This window comes from Eublepharis macularius, chromosome 4, assembly GCF_028583425.1.
Source record: "Eublepharis macularius isolate TG4126 chromosome 4, MPM_Emac_v1.0, whole genome shotgun sequence".
In the NCBI taxonomy this organism is placed as follows: domain Eukaryota; kingdom Metazoa; phylum Chordata; class Lepidosauria; order Squamata; family Eublepharidae; genus Eublepharis; species Eublepharis macularius.
In genome coordinates this window covers 169,902,635-169,922,285 of record NC_072793.1, presented here as the reverse complement: position 1 = coordinate 169,922,285, position 19,651 = coordinate 169,902,635, and the positions used below count along the sequence as shown (strand labels likewise).

Here is a 19,651-nt window from a genome sequence, read left to right as displayed (position 1 = left end):
TGGGACTGCAGAGAAGACACGATGATGCAACATCAATCCCTTTTTAAAAAATTAGCTCACTTCCGGTTTTGTCAAACATATTCTAAGAGATGAAACCCAGTTCCCTTCTTCCTACTGGATGAGCTCACAGGAAGCCCCCCAGTACATGGGGATAGTCAAGTTGCTCCTCCATTTCAGCTGGACTTGGGTCAGTCTCATTGCTCCCCACGATGATGGAGGCGATAGATTTGTGAGAAACATGAAGATGGTGGCCTCTGGGAGTGATAGTTGAGTGACCTTCACACAGAAGAATCCAAAACAACATTCTGACTTTACCACTATGCTGTACCAAGAGTATTGGCTACTCCTCCTTGCACAATTTACACTGAGGAAAGCCAATGTACTGATTTATTATGGGACTCTGATTCAGTGCTTTTGCTGCCACTCTTGATAAACCACGAAGAAAAAGAATCACGGTAAGTGACTAAACAAGCAAGGATATGTCTATCCACCATGAAAAACTAAGCAATTAAAAATTCTATCAAAAAGTATGCACAGTTTATAATAATAATAATAATAATAATAATAATAATAATAATAATAATAATAATAATAATAACCGATTTATATACCGCCCTTCAGGACAACTTAATGCCCACTCAGAGCGGTTTACAAAGTGGTGTTATTACCCCACAACAATCACCCTGTGAGGTGGGTGGGGCTGAGAGAGCTCCAGAGAACTGTGACTCGCCCAAGGTCACCCAGCTGGCTTTGTGGAGGAGTGGGGAATCAAACCCGGCTCTCCAGATTAGAGTCCCGTGCTCTTAACCACTACACCAAACTGGCTTATGAAATAAGTACAACAAGTTAAATAATTTGTGTATCTCAAACAGGCATTAATCCATACAACACTTAAAGAGCCGTATCACAATACCAGAAAACCATCATTGCAATTTATGAGAACATTTGATTCCAAAGCACACAAAAAGCAAAATATCACTCCCAACAAGGTCATTCAAGGCTAAAGATGAAGAATCCAAAGTTATGTCAAGTTAGTTGTTGGAACCTGGCTACCTTACTGGCAACCCTAGTGCAGGTTGGAATGAAAAACCAAAACAGTGGTTGACTGGGGGGAAAGCAAATAAGAAAGAATGGGTGATTGAAACGATGAGTGGGGCAGGGGGGAAGCAGAAGCAGAGAGGAGAGAAGGTAAAGTAGAAGCCAGAGCAAGAGGAGAGGAAGCAGGGGCTAACAGAGGAGACAGTAGGATTTCCTCTCACTGTGATTCCTCACTGGTTTTGTGGTATATTTATGTATATAGATGCAAACGCTAAAGGGTGATGGGAATCATATTGTACAAACGTCTGTTTCATGTTTTATGTCAGTTACAAGATAATGGAATCTAGATTAGTTTCAGCCCAGGTTTCACTTACAGTCGTGTAAAGTGGCTGAAAAAGAGTTGTGAAGGACTGTTAGGCCTTTTCTGCTATCTGTTGAATGAAGCTATTCTGTGTTGATTCAAGGAGACCTTCTGCATATTCCTGAATGAGTGCGGAATCTTAAAGGGATCCTTTTCATTCATTGGATGATGGGCTCTAGAATACCAGTGTTGTAAGGCAAAATCAAGGGAAGGTCTTGGCCTCATGCTCCAGAAGCCCCAATGACGTCACTTTGGGTTGAAAACAGAGGAGACAGCATTAGCCACAGAGCACAACTGGCTCACAGAGCCTGCGAATTCACAAGTAAATCCCTTGGGGTCCAGTGGGTCTGTCATATATCGCAAGGGAGTTATTGGGCTAATGTCTTAATTTAACTTTATTCCCAGCCTTTCTCTCCAATGGAGCTCCAAAGCAGCTTACATCATTCTCCTCTCCTCCATTTTCCCTCACAACCCTGTGAGGTAGGTTAGACTGAGAGTGCGTGACAGTCCCCCCCCCCAAAGAAGGCCCCTATCCACCTCCAATCACCATTATTCCTTAAGGGAAAACCAGGGGGGCTTCTAGGTGGCTGTGGAGTGCATTTTGCAGGCAAAATGCACCAAATTTCCTAGGGACCCTCTCTTAACCTTCCTCCCACAACCACCCAAGTTTCAGGGAGATTGGATTTCATGCCCCTATCCTCCAATTTAAATCTCTGCAGCAATTAAAAACAATACTCTCCTTCCAAAGAATCCCCCATTGTCTGGGGAAGGAGCGCTGCTGCGGCAGGGATTGGCCACTCACAGCCTCCTCTTCCCCCTTCTGCCTCTCACTGGACTCCAACCCCCTCATCCCCCCCCCTGGCTAAAAAAAGACTCAAAACACAGGGAAGCACTTATTCTTTTGCAGTAATGGCAAGGGGGAGGGCCCCATGGTGCAGAGTGATAAGCTGCAGTACTGCAGCCCAAGCTCATGACCTGAGTTCGAACCTGGTGGAAGCTGGGCTCAGTGTCAAACCATGGGTCCCCCCATGGGTCAGTAATGACTTGGTGCTTGCACAGGGGACTACCTTTACCTTTATAAAGGCAAGGGGGGAAGTGCTGCTATGTTTACTGAAGCTTAATGAAGCATTCCAAAGCATTTTAGTAAGTATTGCTTTGGTATTATCGAATTGGTCCAGCAATTCTCTGGCCAATTCAGCAACACCAATTCTTGCAAAATCAGGCACTTCCTGAGTCAGAAGCGGACAGCCCTACATGTGTTTATTCTGTGTCAACAAGGGGACACCTTTGCTGCTTTGGTCCTCACATGTATAGCAACTTGGGTAACAATTGGTTGATGGTTAAGAAGGGCAGGACTGGCAGTAAATCTCCTTCTGACCACATTTTTGCTTTCTTCCCTTTGACATGTTGGAGGCTTTGGTTGTGGCAAAAGCTGTTTTCACAGTTCGAGCATTTCTGCTGTTTCCTACCAGGTTTTTTTTGTCTGTTGGCAAACTGCTCCCCACAGTGGTGTGAAAGTGCAGTAAGCAGTCTCTGTGGTAACCAGACACTGAATAGTAAAGTCCTCAGCACAACGCAGAGCCTCCAAACAGCAAGCCTGCTTAGGGGAGCTGGGAGCCTTGGCCCTCTCTGTGGGTAATTCCTAAAAAGGCCAAGTGGGCGTGGCAGGTACCAGCAAGAGGGAGTGAAAACCCCACTAAAGGTTGGTAGGAAATTGATGGGTGGCATGTGGCAGGCAGAGACTTGGACAGCAGCTGGGGCCTAGACGCCTTGGAAAGTAAGGTGGACCAGTGGCTGCTGGCAGTGGGGCTGATGGACTGCAGTTACCATAAGATTTCTGTAGATATGCAAGCTCTCTCTAAGTGTTTATATGGTTTCAATGTTGTTCGGACTCTGTGGTTGATTTTAAGGTTTGAAATATGAGGTGAGCTCTTGCCACTGGCAGAGGAGCTACGTGGTTTCTCTTTATCTGGATTGTCTGATGTTGATGAAGGTGGACTTTGCTAGTGAACCTCTTTAGTAATTGTATTTTATTGTATCAACCATAGGTCATAACAATTTAATACACCATATTACAGAACACAGACAGACAGGGTCAGAACCAGATTAAAACATATTCGCAACACAATTGTACTATTACACCATACATTTCAATCTAATCTTTCTTGCTGCTAATGCATACAAAGCAACTCTATTAGAAACATAAGAGTCCTCATCAGCTGAAAAAATTTTTACTTTTTCCATATCTGAAACAAGGACAAAATATTAGAAATAAATTTGTTTCTGAGGTCCAAAAGGAGAGGGCATCTCAGGACATAATGAATCAAATCGTCTACTTCTCCCATACCACACAAACAAAGTCATAGAGGGGCAGGAACATTTAGAAAGCAGCCCATGCATACCGCAGAAGACATAGCCAGAAATCTTAAGCTGGTAAAGGCCATCCTTAATTTCACTGTTGTTAAGGTCTTAAGGTATGGTGACCTAGTATGATTTTTTTTAAAAAAATTGCAGGAAAGGGCCACTTCAGATTGAACAACTGCATATCTATCTATATTCCCATCCATTTTAAAGACCCAATTCCTCCGCTCATGACCTGATCTATTAGATCTGATCAGGTCATTCGGTATTACATACTTAGACTGTATAAATCCTAGATATTCCTTACAGGTTTTAACGTGATTCAAAAGAGAACAGAAACTTTGGTCTCCCAATGAATCCTGAGGGCACTCTAGATACTTCTTCCAGTAAGACAGAACTCTAAAATTTGCCCTAACTTTCAGAGAAGGAATACCAAGCTCTGCCCTCAATTGTGCAACTGGAGAACCCTTTGGCAATACGAGGATCTGTCTCGTAAAGTAATTTTGAATTATTTCCAATTGATCCAGAATCTTCTCTTCCCAGAATCTCTTTCCATACTGAGCATTCAAGAGATTTCTCCCCTGTGTGGATTCTTTGATGTCTCTGAAGATGGCAACTCTGAATGAATTTCTTTCCACACTCTGAGCATTCAAAAGGTTTCTCCCCTGTGTGGGTTTTTTTATGCCGTTGAAGATCACTGTTCCTGAAGAAGCTCTTTCCACACTCAGGGCATTCAAAAGGTTTCTCCCCTGTATGGATTCTTTGGTGAACAAGGAGGTTTGATCTGAGCCCGAAGCTCTTTCCACACTCCAAGCATTTATGGGTCTTTTTTCCATTGTGTTTTTGCAAATGAATATTATGTTGAGTTTGATCTGAGTTCATTCCACACTTCAAGCCCTTGTATGTTTCCTCCAACATGTGAATTTTTTCACAGAAATCCTCTCTTTGGCAAGAAATGTGTTTATCCCTCTTCTCCACTGTGTAGCTTCCCTCTTGCCTCTTGGGTCCGCCTTGATTACTGACATTTCCTTTCAGCTCTTCATCCTTTGCTTTTTCTGGGGATGACTGAAGCCATTCCTCATTGTCCTCATTCTCCTGATCATGCCCTGCTGGAATAAAGAGAGAGTCTCCATTAGCACCTAGGCAAGGAGGGTTGATCTGCACTTGAAGTTTTTGTCCGGGGTCAGCAGCCCAGCCCCCGGACTTGCTGGCAGACAGCGGCAGGGGGCAGCCGGGAGACAGCAGTTCAGCTGCTCTGTCTGGCAAACAGAGCCAGACCCTGCCTACTCCAGGGGGAAGGGGCAAAAGGCCAAAGCCTCAGAAGGCTGGAGGGAGCAGGGAGAAGCCAGCTAGTCCCACCCACCATGGGGGAGAAAGGGGGCTAAGCAGGCTAGAGGAAAAGGGCCAAGGCAAGGGGAACAGGGACACAGCAACAGCCCAGACAGAGCCCTTACCTTCCAAGGAGGAGAAGCAGCCACCACAGCCCAGAGCCACACCCTGGCTAGAGGACAGCAGCCTGGCTCAGGAGGTGCTAGGAGCCAAGCCCCTCCAGGTGGAGCTGCCACAGGCATTCTGGGGGAGGAGATGGGTAGCCCCTCCCAGCATCAATGAACAGGCAGCACGGAAGCTGGCCAGGGCAGCTCCTCGCGAGCAAGGCCAGACAGGCTCAGCAGCACAAAAGCTGGCCAGGGCAGCTCCTCGCGAGCAAGGCCAGGCAGGCTCAGCAGCACAGAAGCCGGCTGGGGCAGCTCCTCGTGAGCAAGGCCAAGGAGACCTCAGCTGGGGATGGCTCGCATTCAACCCCACCCTGCCAGCAAGGCAAGGAAGCCAAGAAGGGATTAGTGGTAGGAGGGAAACACCTGAGGGAAGGCACAGCTGGGCCAAGTCAGGAGAGGGAACAAGCCTAGAAGGAGGGCGGGGCGGGGAAAGGAAGCCCTATATAAGGTGGCTAGGAAGAGCTCTGAGGTGGTGGGTGTGAGTGAGGAGTGATGATGTGGAGTGAGAGCAGTAGGATGCAAGGGTGGTGGCTTGGAGGAGAGTTCTGGAAGGAGGAGATGAAGGAGGATGCAGAGGGTAAGCAGGCCAGGTTGAGCAGGCCAGCGAGTGGACTGAGAGGGAGTCTGGGTGAGGTATACCGCCCCTCCTTCCACAGAGCAGGGTCCTGCAGAGTCCCTGGCCCCCCTGTGACGTCAGGAGCAGACTGCCCAGTGCCACGCCCAGGGGCAGCCGCAGCAAGCCCTGACAGTTTTCTCCACATTAAGAACATTTCAGTGGCTTCTTCCTGATGTATGCTGAAGTGTACATTCATGGAAACTTTACAAGTACACTAAAGCCGACTACATCAGAGAAGTTTGGGTTGCCCTCTGACCATTTATATGGCCCCTCACCTGAGTGAATCCTCTGATGTGAAGCAAGGGCTGATCTCCAACTGAAGCCTTTTCCACACTCCAAGCAACTATATGGTTTCTCTCCTGAGGGAACGTCTAGATGGGAAATAACATTCATGCTCTGAATGAAGGTCGTTCCAGATGCCATACTTTCATTTTCATGCCCTTCGTTCCTTCTTTTTTGGGGTGATCTTTCTGCTCGGACTGGGATTTCATGGAATCCAACTTCTTGGCAAGGAATGGGCTTATCCCTCATCTTCTCTGCATGGCTTTCTTCCTGCCTCAGTGGCCGAGTTCGAACCCTGAAGTTTCCTTTAGACTCTTCGTTCTTGCCCTTATTCAATGAGAATCCCTGAAATTCCTCAACTGTCTCCTCTACAGCTCCTGCTGGAACAAAGAGAAAGGTACAATCAGCACCCACGCAAGAAGCCAAACCACATCTCAGGTACTCCTCATTAAGGGGTGTACTTTGACAGAACTTTTTTTCCTCACAGGAGAAGGATTCCACAAGCAGAGCGTTTTGTGTCATATATACAGGGTGTCTGAGGAGAATTCACCTGACTTGTTCCAAAATGATAGCAGAGAAGTCTCAGTTTTATGGTCAATATAGATAAAATCTTTAGCAGCCCAAGTAGTCTAGTTATGTCAATGCATGCTTCTTAACCATAATGGAATTTTCCTCACTAACTCCTTAGTTTTACTTGTATCCTCCCACTGCGCTAAAATTTGACCATGAACTTAGGGCAAGCATCTTGTAGAAGAATATAAATAACTAGAAACAGAGCTTAGGAAGGAGGAAGAAGAGGCGACTGGCCGGGGTGCTTCAGCGCCCCTCGGTCGGTGAGAAGGTAAAGGACAGAGGGAGAAGGTGGCTGGCCAGGGCGATTCAGTGTCCCTCGGACCGGTGGGAAGGAGGGGGGAGGTGGTTGGCCAGGGTGATTCAGTGCTCCTCAGGCCAGTGGGAAGAAGGGGGGAGAGGCGGCTGGCCAGGGCGATTCAGCATCCCTTGGGCTGGTGGGAAGGCGGGGGAGGGGGGAGGTGGCAGCCCGCCGGGGCGATTCAGCACCCCTTGGGCCGGCTAGAAGGCAAGGGGGGAAGGCAGCCAGCTAGAGCGATTCAGTGCCCCTCGGGCCCATAGGGACTGGGGGGAGGTGGCTGGCCGGGTCAATTCAGCGCCTCTCAGGCCGGTGGGAAGGTGTGGGGGGGAGATGGCTGGCTGGGCCACTTCAGCGCCTCTCATGCTGGAGGGAAGGAGGGGATGGGGGAAGAAGGTGGCTGGCCGGGGCGATTCAGCACCCCTCAGGCTGGTGGGAAGGTGGGGGAGAGAGGGAAGAGGCAGCTGGCTGGGGAGATTCAGCGCCTCTCGGGCCAGTGGGAAGGCGGGGGGAGGAGGCGGCCAGCTGGGGTGATTCAGCACCTCTAGGGCCACTGGGAAGGAGGGGGTAGGGGGGAGAAGGTGGCCAGCTGGAGTGATTCAGCACCTCTCGGGCTGGTGGGGCAGGGGAGGGGGGAGGCGGGCCAGGGCAATTCAGCACCTCTCAGGCCGGTGGGAAGGCCGGATGCGGGAAGGGGAGGAGGCAGGCCTCTGGCAAGCTCATGAGCCCAGCAGCGGCTGTTCTGGCCTCCTTGGATCCCAATCCATGGCAGCATGTGGGTGCAACTCTTCCCCGCTAGGGGCGCTCTACTGTGCCTGCGCTATGGAATCCCAGTGAGTCGTCCGAAACACGCTTAGAGAATTATTTTATAGGATTGTCAGACCTTTCTTTTCTGTAGAACCTGCCTGCTATATTTTTTGGGCTTGTATCTACTCCAGGATGCATTGAATAAACCAATCTAGATGTAGCCTGCTTTTATTCATTACTAGCAACAAAGCCTGTTGTGGGAAAAAATGCAACGGGCTTTTGAAAAGGAAGGGTCGGCAGACGGACACGCCCTCCTCCTCCTCCATCAGTGTTCTCAGCCTGATGAAGGCTGGTTGGGGCAGGCATGGTCACCTCCTGTGTGCCTAATCCCGGCTGGGTGAATGTGGGGGACAGGATTGGCTCCCGCTCCAAATCTGATCCCAACTGAGTGAAAGGGGGTGGGCATTGCCACCTGCCCCACTCCTAATCCTGGCTGGGTGAAGGGGCATTGCCCCTTCTTTGCTCCTGATCCCAGATGGGTAAAGACGAGTAGCAGGCATTTCCACCTACTCCACTCCTAATCCTTGCTGTGTAACATTGAGGGGGGGGGATTGGCACCTGCTCCGCTCCTGATTCCAGATATGTGAAGGCCGGTGGCAGACACTGCCACTGCTCTGCTCCTCAGCCCAGCTGGGTTAACTCCGGGGGGTGGGCATTGCCACCAACTCCGCTCCTGATCCCAGCCAGGTGAAGTCAGGGGCAGCATTGCCACCTGCTCCACTCATGATTCCAGCCAGGTTAAGGGGGCAGGCACTGCCACCAGTTCTGCTCCTGGCCCACCCCCCACCCCAGGTGAAGAAGGGAGCATTGCCTCCTACTCTACACTTGATTCTGGCTGGGTGAAGAGGGGCAGGCACTGCCACCTGCTCCGCTCCTGAACACTCCTGGGTGAAATTGAGGGCGGGCTTTACCTCCTGCAAGGTGAAGGGGCAGGCATTGCCTCCTGCTCCGCTTCTGCTCCTGGCTGGGTGAAGGGGGTGGGTGGGCAGTTCCTCCTGATCCTGGCTGTGTGAAGGTGGGGGATGGGCACTGCTGACCTGCTTCGCTCCTGATACCAGCTGGGTAAAGGTGGGGGGCAGATATTGGCCCCTTTCTGCTCCTGACCCCAGATGGCTGAAGATGAGGAGCATGCAGTGCCACCTACTTTGCTCCTGATCCCAGGTGGGTGAATGAATTTAATTTATTACATTTATATTCCACCCTCCCCGCTTTCACGGGCTTAGGGTGGATAACAAAAATACAAATGTTAATACCATTAAAAACATTAAAAACGCTTTATCTAATCATTAAAATTACAGCTATGTATATAAATGTCATATATTTACATACAAATAGATAAAAGCAGCACATAACTGAGATTTGATGTTCCATATAGCGGTTTTTCCAGAGCAACTATGTACAGTATCAAGTGTGGACAATAATAATAACATCTGCATCCGCACAGGAGGGCATATGGTTTGATCTTCCCCTCCACAGAGGGGAGGGGGGGAGCACCGCCCGGCGTCAGCCATATGCCTGGCGGAATAGCTCTGTCTTACAGGCCCGGCGAAATGCTAACAAATCTTGCCCGGCCCTGGTCTCACAAGACAGAGCGTTCCACCAGGCCGGGTGGAACGAAAAGGCCCTGGCCCTGGTTGACGCCAGGTGGGCTTCCCTAGGGCCAGGGACCCTTAAAAGATGCTTCCCGCCTGACCAAAGAGTCCTCCAGGGCATATATGGTGAGAGGTGGTCCCGTAGATACGTTGGTCCCAGTCCGCATAGGGCTTTGTAGGTTAATACCAAAACCTTGAACCTGATTCAGTACTCCACTGGCAACCAATGCAACTGGTGTAGCACTGGCATGATATGCTCCCACACCGGTGCTCTAGCAATGACCCGCGCCATTGCATTCTGTACCAGCTGTAACCGCCGCATCAGGCCCATGGGAAGCCCATCGTAGAGCGCATTACAGTAGTCCAGCCTAGAGGTGACCATTGCTTGGACCACTGTAGCCAAGTCGCAGGAAGATAAATAGGGGGCAAGTTGTCTGGCCTGCCAAAGATAATAAAAGGAAGACCTGGCAACTGCAGTGATCTGGTCCTCCATCTTCAAGGAGGAATCCAGAATCACCCCCAGGCTCCTCACTCTCGGGGCCAGTGTAAGTGCTGCCCCGTCAAGTGTAGGAAGCTGGGGTCCCAAAGCCACCCCCCCACGACTCAGGTACAGGATCTCCGTCTTCGTGGGATTCAATTTCAGGCGACTTTGCCTCAACCAACCAGCTGCAGCTTCAAAAGCACGCTCCAGGACATCAGGGGCCGATCCAGGCCGCCCATCCATCAACAGATAAAGCTGGGTGTCATCCGCATATTGGTGACACCCAAGCCCAAAACTCTGCACCAGCCAGGTGAGGGGGCGCATATAGATATTAAATAATAATGGAGAGAGTATTGCTCCCTGTGGCACACCACACACTAGTGGCCTACGAGATGATATTCTCTCTCCAAGTGCCACCCTCTGTCCCCGATCATGGAGAAAGGAGACCAGCCACTGCAGTGCTGTCCCCTGAATCCCCACATCAGCAAGGCGGTGGGTCAAGAGCTCGTGATCGACCGTATCAAACGCTGCTGACAGATCCAGTAAAATCAGCAGTGCTGATCCGCCCTGATCCAGATGTCTGCAGAGATCGTCCATGAGGGCGACCAGCAGTGTCTCGACCCCATGTCCTGGGCGGAAACTGGACTGGAAGGGATCAAGGGCCGAGGTCTCGTTCAGGAAATTCTGCAGTTGCTTCTCTGCCGCCCGCTCAATCACCTTACCCAAAAATGGGAGGTTAGAAACCGGTCGGTAATTGAGCAGGTCGGCAGGATCGAATGATGATTTCTTCAGAAGAGGCCGTACTACAGCTTCCTTCAGCGCCTTAGGAAAAACCCCAGAGCTCAAGGATAGATTTATAATCACCTCCAGGGAATCCTGAAGCCCATCAACACTGGCTTTCACCAGCCATGACGGGCACGGGTCCAAGGAGCATGTGGTAGGCCGTAGCACCTGCAGAATCCTGTCCACCTCTTCTCCAAAAAGAGGGCTGAAATGATCAAATATAGGTCCCGAAGATGGCCAAGGGGCCTCTAGTTCACTTACCATATCAACTGTGGCTGGTAAGTCGTGGTGGAGAAGCAGGATCTTATCAGCAAAAAAGCTCGCAAAAGCCTCACAGCTTATTTCCGAATTCAGCATTGCCACCTGCTCCACTTCTGATCTCACCTGGGTGAAGGTGGGGTGGCATTGCCACCTACTCTGATCCTAATCCCACCTGGGTAATGGCAGGGTGCAGGCATTGCCACCTGCTTCGCTCCTGATCCCAGCTGGGAGAAAGTGGGGGCTTCCCACAGTAGCACGCTGTCTGGAGGTCTAGTTGCCTCATCTGGGCTTTCCACCACCCTAGCGCCCTCTGTTGTGCACCAGGGTAGGAAGTGACTTGTGTTAAATATCCTTAGCTTTTTATATAGTAGGATTCTTCCACAACTTTTCACCAGCCAGGCCTTTCAGTAGAGCATATTTTAAATTCTGCGTATGTGTCCTCCCCAAAACTCCTCACACGTACATTAAGGGAAAATAGGAGTTAGGAATTCTTCGTATTTCACTTGCTGCTCAGGTCTTGATTTTCTGCCATCGATGATTAAATACAAGAAGCTATAATAAAATCCAGTCCTGTATCTGTACAGACAGCTTCCCCATAGTTTTCACCCTCCAAAAACACCTTTTCTGGGGGCAGGGAGCCAGGACCTCACCAAGGGAACCCTACAGTTCAAAGGGGACCGTTTTGTTAATTGTTGGCAGTACTGAAGGCACCTAACTGACCACTTTAGGAAAGACTTGATGGGCCTTTGGTTCTTAGGCACCTGCCCTTTTCCTGAACTATCCAGTATCTAAGATTACTGTAGTGCCTAAATGAATCAAAACAACCACAGCACAGCTCATCCCCAGAACCCCCATATTTCAGGCCCTAGAAGCACCCCCCCCGACTCCCTCCTCACCTAGTGGGCTGGCTTCTCCATCCTCTTCTTCCTTGACCACCAGCGTGAGCTGCCTCTGCTCAATCTCAGATGGATCCTGGCCTTCCTCAGAGACCCTCCCAGATGACTCCTCCAAGGGCACCTGCAACAGCAGAGAGGGACCCTTTCAGAGCACAGCAACAAGGGGGGGGCAGACAGAAGGGACGGTCACGGTCCTGTGTCCCACCCTGACTGTAGCCAATTCATTGGTATGTAACAGGGAGAAATCAAGAAAGAATTTCCCGAAGGAATATAGAAACTTCTGAGCACATCCTATAACATAATTGAGAAAGCGTATTGCCGACGACTCACGTTGATTCCACTCCGCAGGGGCGCTCCCCAGCGCCACTAGCGGGAAAAGGAGGCTGGCTGGAGGGTGGGCGGCTTCCTGCTGTTCACTGTTGGGATCTGGGCAGCAAGGCACCCTCGCACCTGTCAAGCCCCTGCTGGGCTGCTGAAAGGGCGGGCAGTTTCCCGGCTCCTCGCCACTGAGATCAGCGGCAGCAAGGCACCCTCGTACCTGTCAAGCCCCCAAGCCGCTGCCGGGCTGCAGGAAGGATGGGCATCCAAGCTGCTGGCAGCTGGGATCGGCAGCGGCAAGGGGCCTCATGGCCTGTCAAGCCGCAGCCGGACTGCAGGGAGGGCGGTTACACTTGCCGTCGGGATTGGCAGTGGCGAGGCGCCCCCCTGCCTGTCAAGCCCCGGCTGGGCTCCAGGAAGGGTGGGCGTGCTTCCCTGCCATTCGCCATCAAGATTGGTGGCGGCGAGGTGCCCCCACCCCTGTTGTGCTGGAATGCAGGCGGGGAATCCAACATGAGCTTCACTGAAGTGTAGAATTCAATTAAGCCGAGCAGGGAACAAGCAGGGAGCATAGTCCAGAGAACCAAATCCAAAAGGTCAGAGCCAAACGAGCAGAGAGAGAGCAGAGCTGGGTCGCAGTAGAACCGGGCAGGTCTTTGCGCAGGTGCTTCTGCAACGAGGGAAAGGGCGTCCTGGCTTAAGAGCAATCACCTCCAAGGCGGTGCTGCATCCTGCTAGGACTCAAGGTCACTACGCTGTTGTTCAAGTGCCTGAAGCCTCGCACTCCGTCTCCTTCCCTGAACAACATGATGCTGCCGCACCCTACGCTGCCTCTCAGGTTCAGGGGAGCTGGGTGGGGATGTTGCCCTGGCCTCAGCTGCTGGTGCAGGTAAGGGAACGGCTTCTGCCTCGGCCTCTGCCCTGGATTCCTCAGCCTGCTCTGGCAAGGGTTCCTGCTGGTCCTCCATGTGGCTGACTCTGGAGGAGCTTGGAACACTCTCTCCTCCGTCATCCTCCATGAGGTCTTCATCCTCTGAGGAATCAGAACCCACGACACCTGTCAAGCCCGCCAAGCTGCAGGGATGGTGGGTGTGCTTCCCTGCCACTCGCTGTCGGGATCGGTTGCGGCGAGGCGCCCCCGTGCCTGCCAAGCCCCAGCCGGGCTGCAGTGAGGGCAGGCGCGCTTCCCTGGTCGGGATCTGTGGCAGCGAGGCACACCTGCGCCTGTCAAGCCCCGGATGGGCTGCAGTGAGGGTGGGCGCGCTTCTCTGGTCGGGATCGGCGGTGGTGAGGCGCCCCCACGCCTGTCAAACCCCGGCCGGGCAGCAGTGAGGGTGGGCGCGCTTCCCTGCCGCTCGCTGTCGGGATCGGTGGCAGCAAGGCACCCCTGTGCCTGCCAAGCCCCAGCTGGGTTGCAGGGAGGCTGCTCACTTCCCTATTTTTCGCCACAGATCGGCTGCAGCCAGGTGCCTTTGCACCTGTCAAGCCCTGGCCGGGCTGGAGGGCAGGCGGGCCAGGGCTTGACAGGCGTGAAGGCACCTGGCTGCCACCGATCGGTGGCGAACAACAGGGAAGCTCCCCTGCCCTCCCTTCAGCCTGGCCAGGGCTTGACCAGCGCGAAGGCACCTCGCTGCCATCGATCCCGGGGGTGAACAGCGGAGAAGCCGCCCGCCTTCCCTGCAGCCCAGCAACAAGGGTGAGGCCTCCTGCACACCCTGGCTGACGTATTATGAGTAGATGTTAGGCCCCTTTAAATTACATGATTTGAGTGAAAGGGAGTGGCTTAAATGAGCAGACTGCGATGGGGGTGTGGACGGCCAAGGATGCTGTGATGCATAATGGTGAGTCCAGAGTATTAAGTATATGAAATCCCTTCCCTGCCCCAATCCAGCTGCAGCCAGGCTGAGAATGCCCAACCCAAGTGGGCCGCCCTCCCCAGCCCCCACTGCAACACTAAGGCCTGCCGCTGGCCCACCTGTTGCAAGGAGGCCATGAGACGAGGCAGGGGCTGTGGGGGGGGACGGGGCGGCCAGAGTAGCGCTGGCACCCTGGCCTCCCCAGGCAGGGGGTGGGACCAGGCCAGCCACATCCTGCAGAATTGCCTTAAAATGCCAGGGAGGGGCTGGGGGCAGAGAAAAATCCAGGAGCTTCAGAGAACCATCCATCAGGTGTGAGAGGCTGGGATATCCTGTGGGTGGCTGGAGCCTGGTGGGAGGGGGCTGCAGAGCCTTTCAACATTGATGACTGATTATTATGTTTCCTAAAAAATTTTTTAAAAACCCAGCAACAGTTTTCTAAAGCCCGTTGTATTTTTTCCACAACAGGATTTGTTTCTAGTTTCAAAATAAAAATAACCTGAACCAGCCTGGTTCACTGCAAGCAACCCAGGAGGAAAAGGGGTTTAGCATGATAATCTATTCAGTTTTCAATTACCGTCTATCCTGATACCTGCCCACATTCACTAGAGATTTCGATATAAACAAAAGGTAAAAAAGAATAACACTTACATGAAAATAAAGCATCAGGTTGCAGGTGCTACTAATATTTAGAAGTACATAGGATGGGCCATTAATATGAATTAGACCCTTTTATGATGGACTGATTCTCTTTTAAGAATGTTTTTTTCCCCAAAACAGAATTCTGAAACATGGGAAATAAGCAGGGCAGAGTACACTCCAGGGCAATGAATGGCGAGAAGAAGGCAACACCACCCAAAAGGCCCCAGACTTATCAGTAGACCCCAAACTGTTCAGGAGGAGCGAGGAACTCTTCAGTAGCCTGCAGGTGCTACTAAAATTTAGAACTACTCAGGATGGGCTATTAATATGAATTAGACCCTTTCATGATGGACAAATTCCCTTTTAATTTTTTCCCCCCAAAACAGATTTGTGAAACACGGGAAATAAGCAGGACAGAGTAAACTTCAGGACAATGAATGTCGAGAGGAAGGAGATACTACCAAAAAGGCCCCAAACTTATCCGCAGACCCCAAACTGTTCAGGAGGAGCGAGAGGGGAGGAGATCGTCAGGACTCTCCCGGCCCAGACCTGCGCATGGGGCTTCCGGTCTCACTCGTGAACAAAGGAGCCTCCCAGACAAAGGGCCTCACCTGCGTCTCCTGCCGTAAGAGGAACTCTTCAGCCAGGGCCACTGCCTGGGAGCAGCTCTCAGGGCCGCCTTCGCTCACCCAGCTCCGGATCTCCGGGGGCAGGACAGTCAGCAGCTGCTCCAGGATCAAGAGCTCCAGGATCTGCTCCTTGCTGTGCTTCTCCACTCTCAGCCACCCACGGCACATTTCCCGGAGTTGGCTGTAAGCCCCCCGTGGCCCCTCGGCCTCCTGGTAGCAGAAACGCCTGAACTGCTGGCGCTGCTTCTCCCGGATTAGCGCATCTGCTCTCAAGATGGCTGCCTTCACCTTCCCATAATCCTCTCTGACATCCAGACCGTTAAAGGCCTGCTCAGCTTCTCCACTAAGGGCTGGCAGAAGTCGGGTCACCCACTCTTCCTGGGGCCACTGACAGGCGTCAGCCACTTGCTCAAAGGAGGCCAGAAAGGCCTTGGCGTCATCCCAGGGCGAAGGTTTTGCTGGCAAGTGGGGGCTTCCCCATCCAGAGTGAGGGTTTTCCAGTGTCCTGAGGAACTCCTGCCACTGGGCTTCCCACTGCGAAATGGAAAGTGAACCCTCTGCTGCTGGATGATGCCCTGGAGCTCCTGGTCTCCTTCGAAGGAATCCTCCGCTATTCCCATCCTGGAGGTCATGAGCAGCCATTCCCCTCCCTGCTGGCCCCTCCCCTATTGTGATATCTTGACATTCCATTTTCATATTGATGAATTGCTCTGTGATCTTTTTCTTATAACCAACTGTAGAAATGAATTACAGTGTTCAAAACTCAGATTCTTTCTGTAAAGAAGAGACAGAAACAGAAATGGAAAGAACAAATAAAAGTGGTATTGTGTCCTCTGTTTGCATTTGGACTTTTCAGATACATAAGTTATAGGTAAATCTACATCAGTATGATTTTACATACATAATTTGTCAAATGAATAGATTTAAATTCTTATTTTAAAGTTTGGAATTTGTTTTAAGGGACAGAACCAGAAGTTTTCCCCGATATATCCTGTATTAACACATCACTCTTCAAAAGAGCAGAGAATCTGCCACATCAGCAAGCGCATGCATTCCCCACACAGAGACTCCCATGAAGCTACTTCATACATTCAGGCCTTCACTCCTGTCTGATCCAATCCAGACTGGTTTCTGGAGCCTTTTCCAACCATATTATGTAGATTTGCTTCAGATGGAGGTCCCTGGGATTGAACTGGAAGCCTCCTGGACTCAAGGCAGATACTTAATCCCTGAACTATGGCCCAGCCATACCTCCACCCCAATGAAATCCCCTCATCCCAATCCAAGCACCACCTACAGAGGACAGCAAAGAAGAAGATGGAGGTCCGTAATCATTCAAGGCAGCATATCTGTACAGATGAACATGCACAGAGGGAGGGAGAGTGTGCGCCAGTGGGCTGCCCCGCTTCTTGCCATCACTGATTCGTGGGCATGATGCCCATGTCCACAGCAAGTGCACACATGTAGATTCTGTCCCTGTAATTAGGAACACTGCTTTCTTAACTTTCTCAGTCACAGAGAGGAATCTTGCAGTCGACGGACTGCTCACAGCCAGATGACTGTGCATAGGTGGGGGAGAAGCCAGAACCCTCACTCCCTCTCTCCCCTTTGATGCATGTTGATGCAGCATGCTTTTGGCCATGAGCAGAAGGCTAAGAATTGCTCAAGTCAGCGAGTTAGTTCATAGGGCTCACGGGGAAAAGATGAGCAAGCTCTAGCCAGTCTACTCAGACACAGGCCTACACAGGCCCAAGGTCTGCTGGGAATCCATAAGGACAGAAGCATCCTCTACACACAGGCACAAACGCACACATACACACAACCTTGAAGGGGGCGGTGCCATGTCGGCCTCCCACCTTTGGGGTGGGGAAGGTTCTCCCCACCACTGCACCTTGTTAATTTGTTTTATTATTTGTATATTGATTTTAGTTTTTGTTTTTATCAATTTTAACTGTTCACCGCCCAGAGCCCCTGGGATGGGCGGTATATAAATTGAATAAATAAATAATAAATAAATAACCTTTAGGACAGAAGTCCTACACACACGCATGCACGCACACGCCCCAACTCCGAAGATTTAGGAGACCTTTCTCTCAGCCACAGCCCCATCCCCAACTGTACAAACAACAGAATTTATTCTTCTTTTGAAGAAAACAGATGACGAAGCCCACAAGCCCTGTTCCTTTGTTTATGGATTATATTTGTTTATGGACTGTATTACTTTGTGCTGCGTAATGCACCTGATTCTTAGGGAGCCAGCATGGAGTAGTGGTTAGTAGGTAAAGATGGTCCTCTGTGCAAGCACTATCAAAAAGAGTCCAGGAGCACCTTTAAGACTAACCAACTTTATTGTAGCATAAGCTTTTGAGAATCACAGTTCTCTTCGTCAGATGCATGGAGGGCAAGAAGAAACTGGTTTCTTCTTGCCCTCCATGCATCTGACAAAGAGAACTGTGATTCTCGAAAGCTTATGCTACAATAAAGTTGGTTAGTCTTAAAGGTGCTCCTGGACTCTTTTTGATTTTGCTACTACAGACTAACACGGCTAACTCCTCTGGATCTGTGCAAGCACCGAGTCGTTACTGACCCAGGGGGGGACATCGCATCAGGACGTTTTCTTGGCAGACTTTTTTTTACAGAGTGGTTTGCCATTGCCTTCCCCAGTTGTCTACACTTTACCCCCAGGAAACTGGGTACTTATTGACCTTGGAAGGATGGAAGGCTGAGTCAACCTTGAGCCGGCTACTTGAACCCGGCTTCCGCCAGGATCGAACTCAGGTCCTGAGCAGAGCTTGGGCTGCAGTACTGCCACTCTGCGCCACGGGGCTCTTAGTGGTTAGTATCAGACTACAATCGGGAAGGCCCTGTTTCAAATCCCGGTTCTGCCATGGAAGCTTGCTGGGTGACCTTAGGCCAGTCACACCCTCTCAGCCTAACCCACCTCACAAGGCTGTTGTGAGGAAAACTGGAAAAGAGAACAATGTAAGCTGCTTGGGCCACCACTGGGGAGAAAGATGATGTTATGAAGCAAATAAATAAAAATATAATTAAATAATTGAAACGTGGCCATTTACTCCACCCCTGCCAGACCACCAGGGAGCCTTTAGCCACTTGGAGGATATCAGCAAAGGTAGAGAGACCCATGAGATTCAGGCCCCCCCCCTGTCTCTCTAGCCACCCCCCCCCCCCGGTCATAGTCCGATGACAAGCCAGATTTTGTACCTCACGAAACGCTCATTGCAAAAGAGCCAAATCCAGCCCCCTCCGCTCTGGAGGTTTTATCAGCGGTTTTTGAACTATAGAGCTGCAAAGGAAGCTGTTCCCGGCCTGGCGGGAATCCTGATTCCCCTCTTGCTCCTTGCTTCAGAGCCAACCCAGTCCCTGATTCAAGGGGCCGGACCAGAACCGCCCTCCCTCCTTGGGAGCAGAGAAGGGGCCGGCCGGACCCCCTCCTTCCCGGCCCAGCTCTGCACGTGGGGCCCAGAAAGATGGCCCTGCGAGGCCTGCCGGAGCTTCTCCCTTCCCACCTGGCCGCTCTTTACCTTTCCAGGCATGCCCCGGTCCGGCTCCAGCCTCAGTCCTCCCGCTCTCCTCCAAGCAAACCCCCGAGGCCAAAAGCAGGAAGTTGGAGGGCTTCAGTGTCTCTCTCCTCCTTTTGCAACCTCTCTAGAAATGGAAACTTTATCACTTTAACCCTCTCCATTCCTTGCAGGCAAAGACGGACATGGTGTCCCTATTTTAACGCGCGTTGCTTAATATTACTTTTGAAACAGCTGGGAGAAAGGCATTTGTTAGGAAACTCCCCCGTCTTATCCCGGAGATGAAAGGATTAGCTGGCATCACTTTGCTCATGCTCAGAGGCCCGAGGGAAAGGAAGGTGAAGGGACCCTTCGCCCTGTCTCAGACTGCAAAGGAGCATAAAAACCTGGCCCCACAAAGGGGGGCTGCTACTATAATCACGACAATAAAATATAGTTTTGATTTTTCTTCTGTTAAGAAATATTTGTTCCTAGTTCTCAATTAACGTTCTATCTGAAGCTCTTCTGGACAGATGAAGGTTGGGGCAGAGGGCTTTTTGTTCTTTTCTTGAGGCCCAATAACGGACAGTTTGAAATTTGTGGGGTTGCTGTTAGATTTTTAAAAAAATCTTTTGGGGGAAATAGTTTTTTTTTTCAGACTGAACAGTGAAATCGAGTTAATTCCATGACAAGAATATATTATTTTCTTAGATTTTTCAGTAAATGCGTGAGATTCTTCCCTGCCCCCACCCCCGTACATGGTTTATGCTACATCTTCAGTTTTTATCACAGATCTGTTGTTTCCTATTTTCAACTTTCATTTTATTTTCTGCTATTTCACAATGA

At 50.8% G+C, this 19,651-nt stretch overlaps 1 protein-coding gene across 3 annotated transcripts; it reads right to left on the bottom strand.

Annotated features, from left to right (window-relative positions):
• Positions 1–3,411: 3,411 nt before the first annotated feature.
• LOC129328707 (zinc finger and SCAN domain-containing protein 30-like) lies at positions 3,412–18,897 on the bottom strand. Of its 3 annotated transcripts, none has more exons than XM_054977946.1 (5): positions 18,830–18,897; positions 15,270–16,061; positions 11,843–11,963; positions 6,148–6,534; positions 3,412–4,869 (listed from the first exon to the last, which is right to left on the bottom strand). In XM_054977946.1, exons 2-5 carry the CDS (start codon positions 15,981–15,983, stop codon positions 4,172–4,174), a joined length of 1,920 nt encoding a protein of 639 aa, XP_054833921.1. In that variant the 5' UTR covers positions 15,984–16,061; positions 18,830–18,897; the 3' UTR covers positions 3,412–4,171. The 3 variants fall into 3 exon arrangements, with proteins under 3 accessions (XP_054833921.1, XP_054833923.1, XP_054833922.1); XM_054977948.1 differs by having other exon boundaries at positions 3,412–4,866; XM_054977947.1 differs by having other exon boundaries at positions 6,148–6,531.
• Between the last annotated feature and the right edge of the window lie 754 nt (positions 18,898–19,651).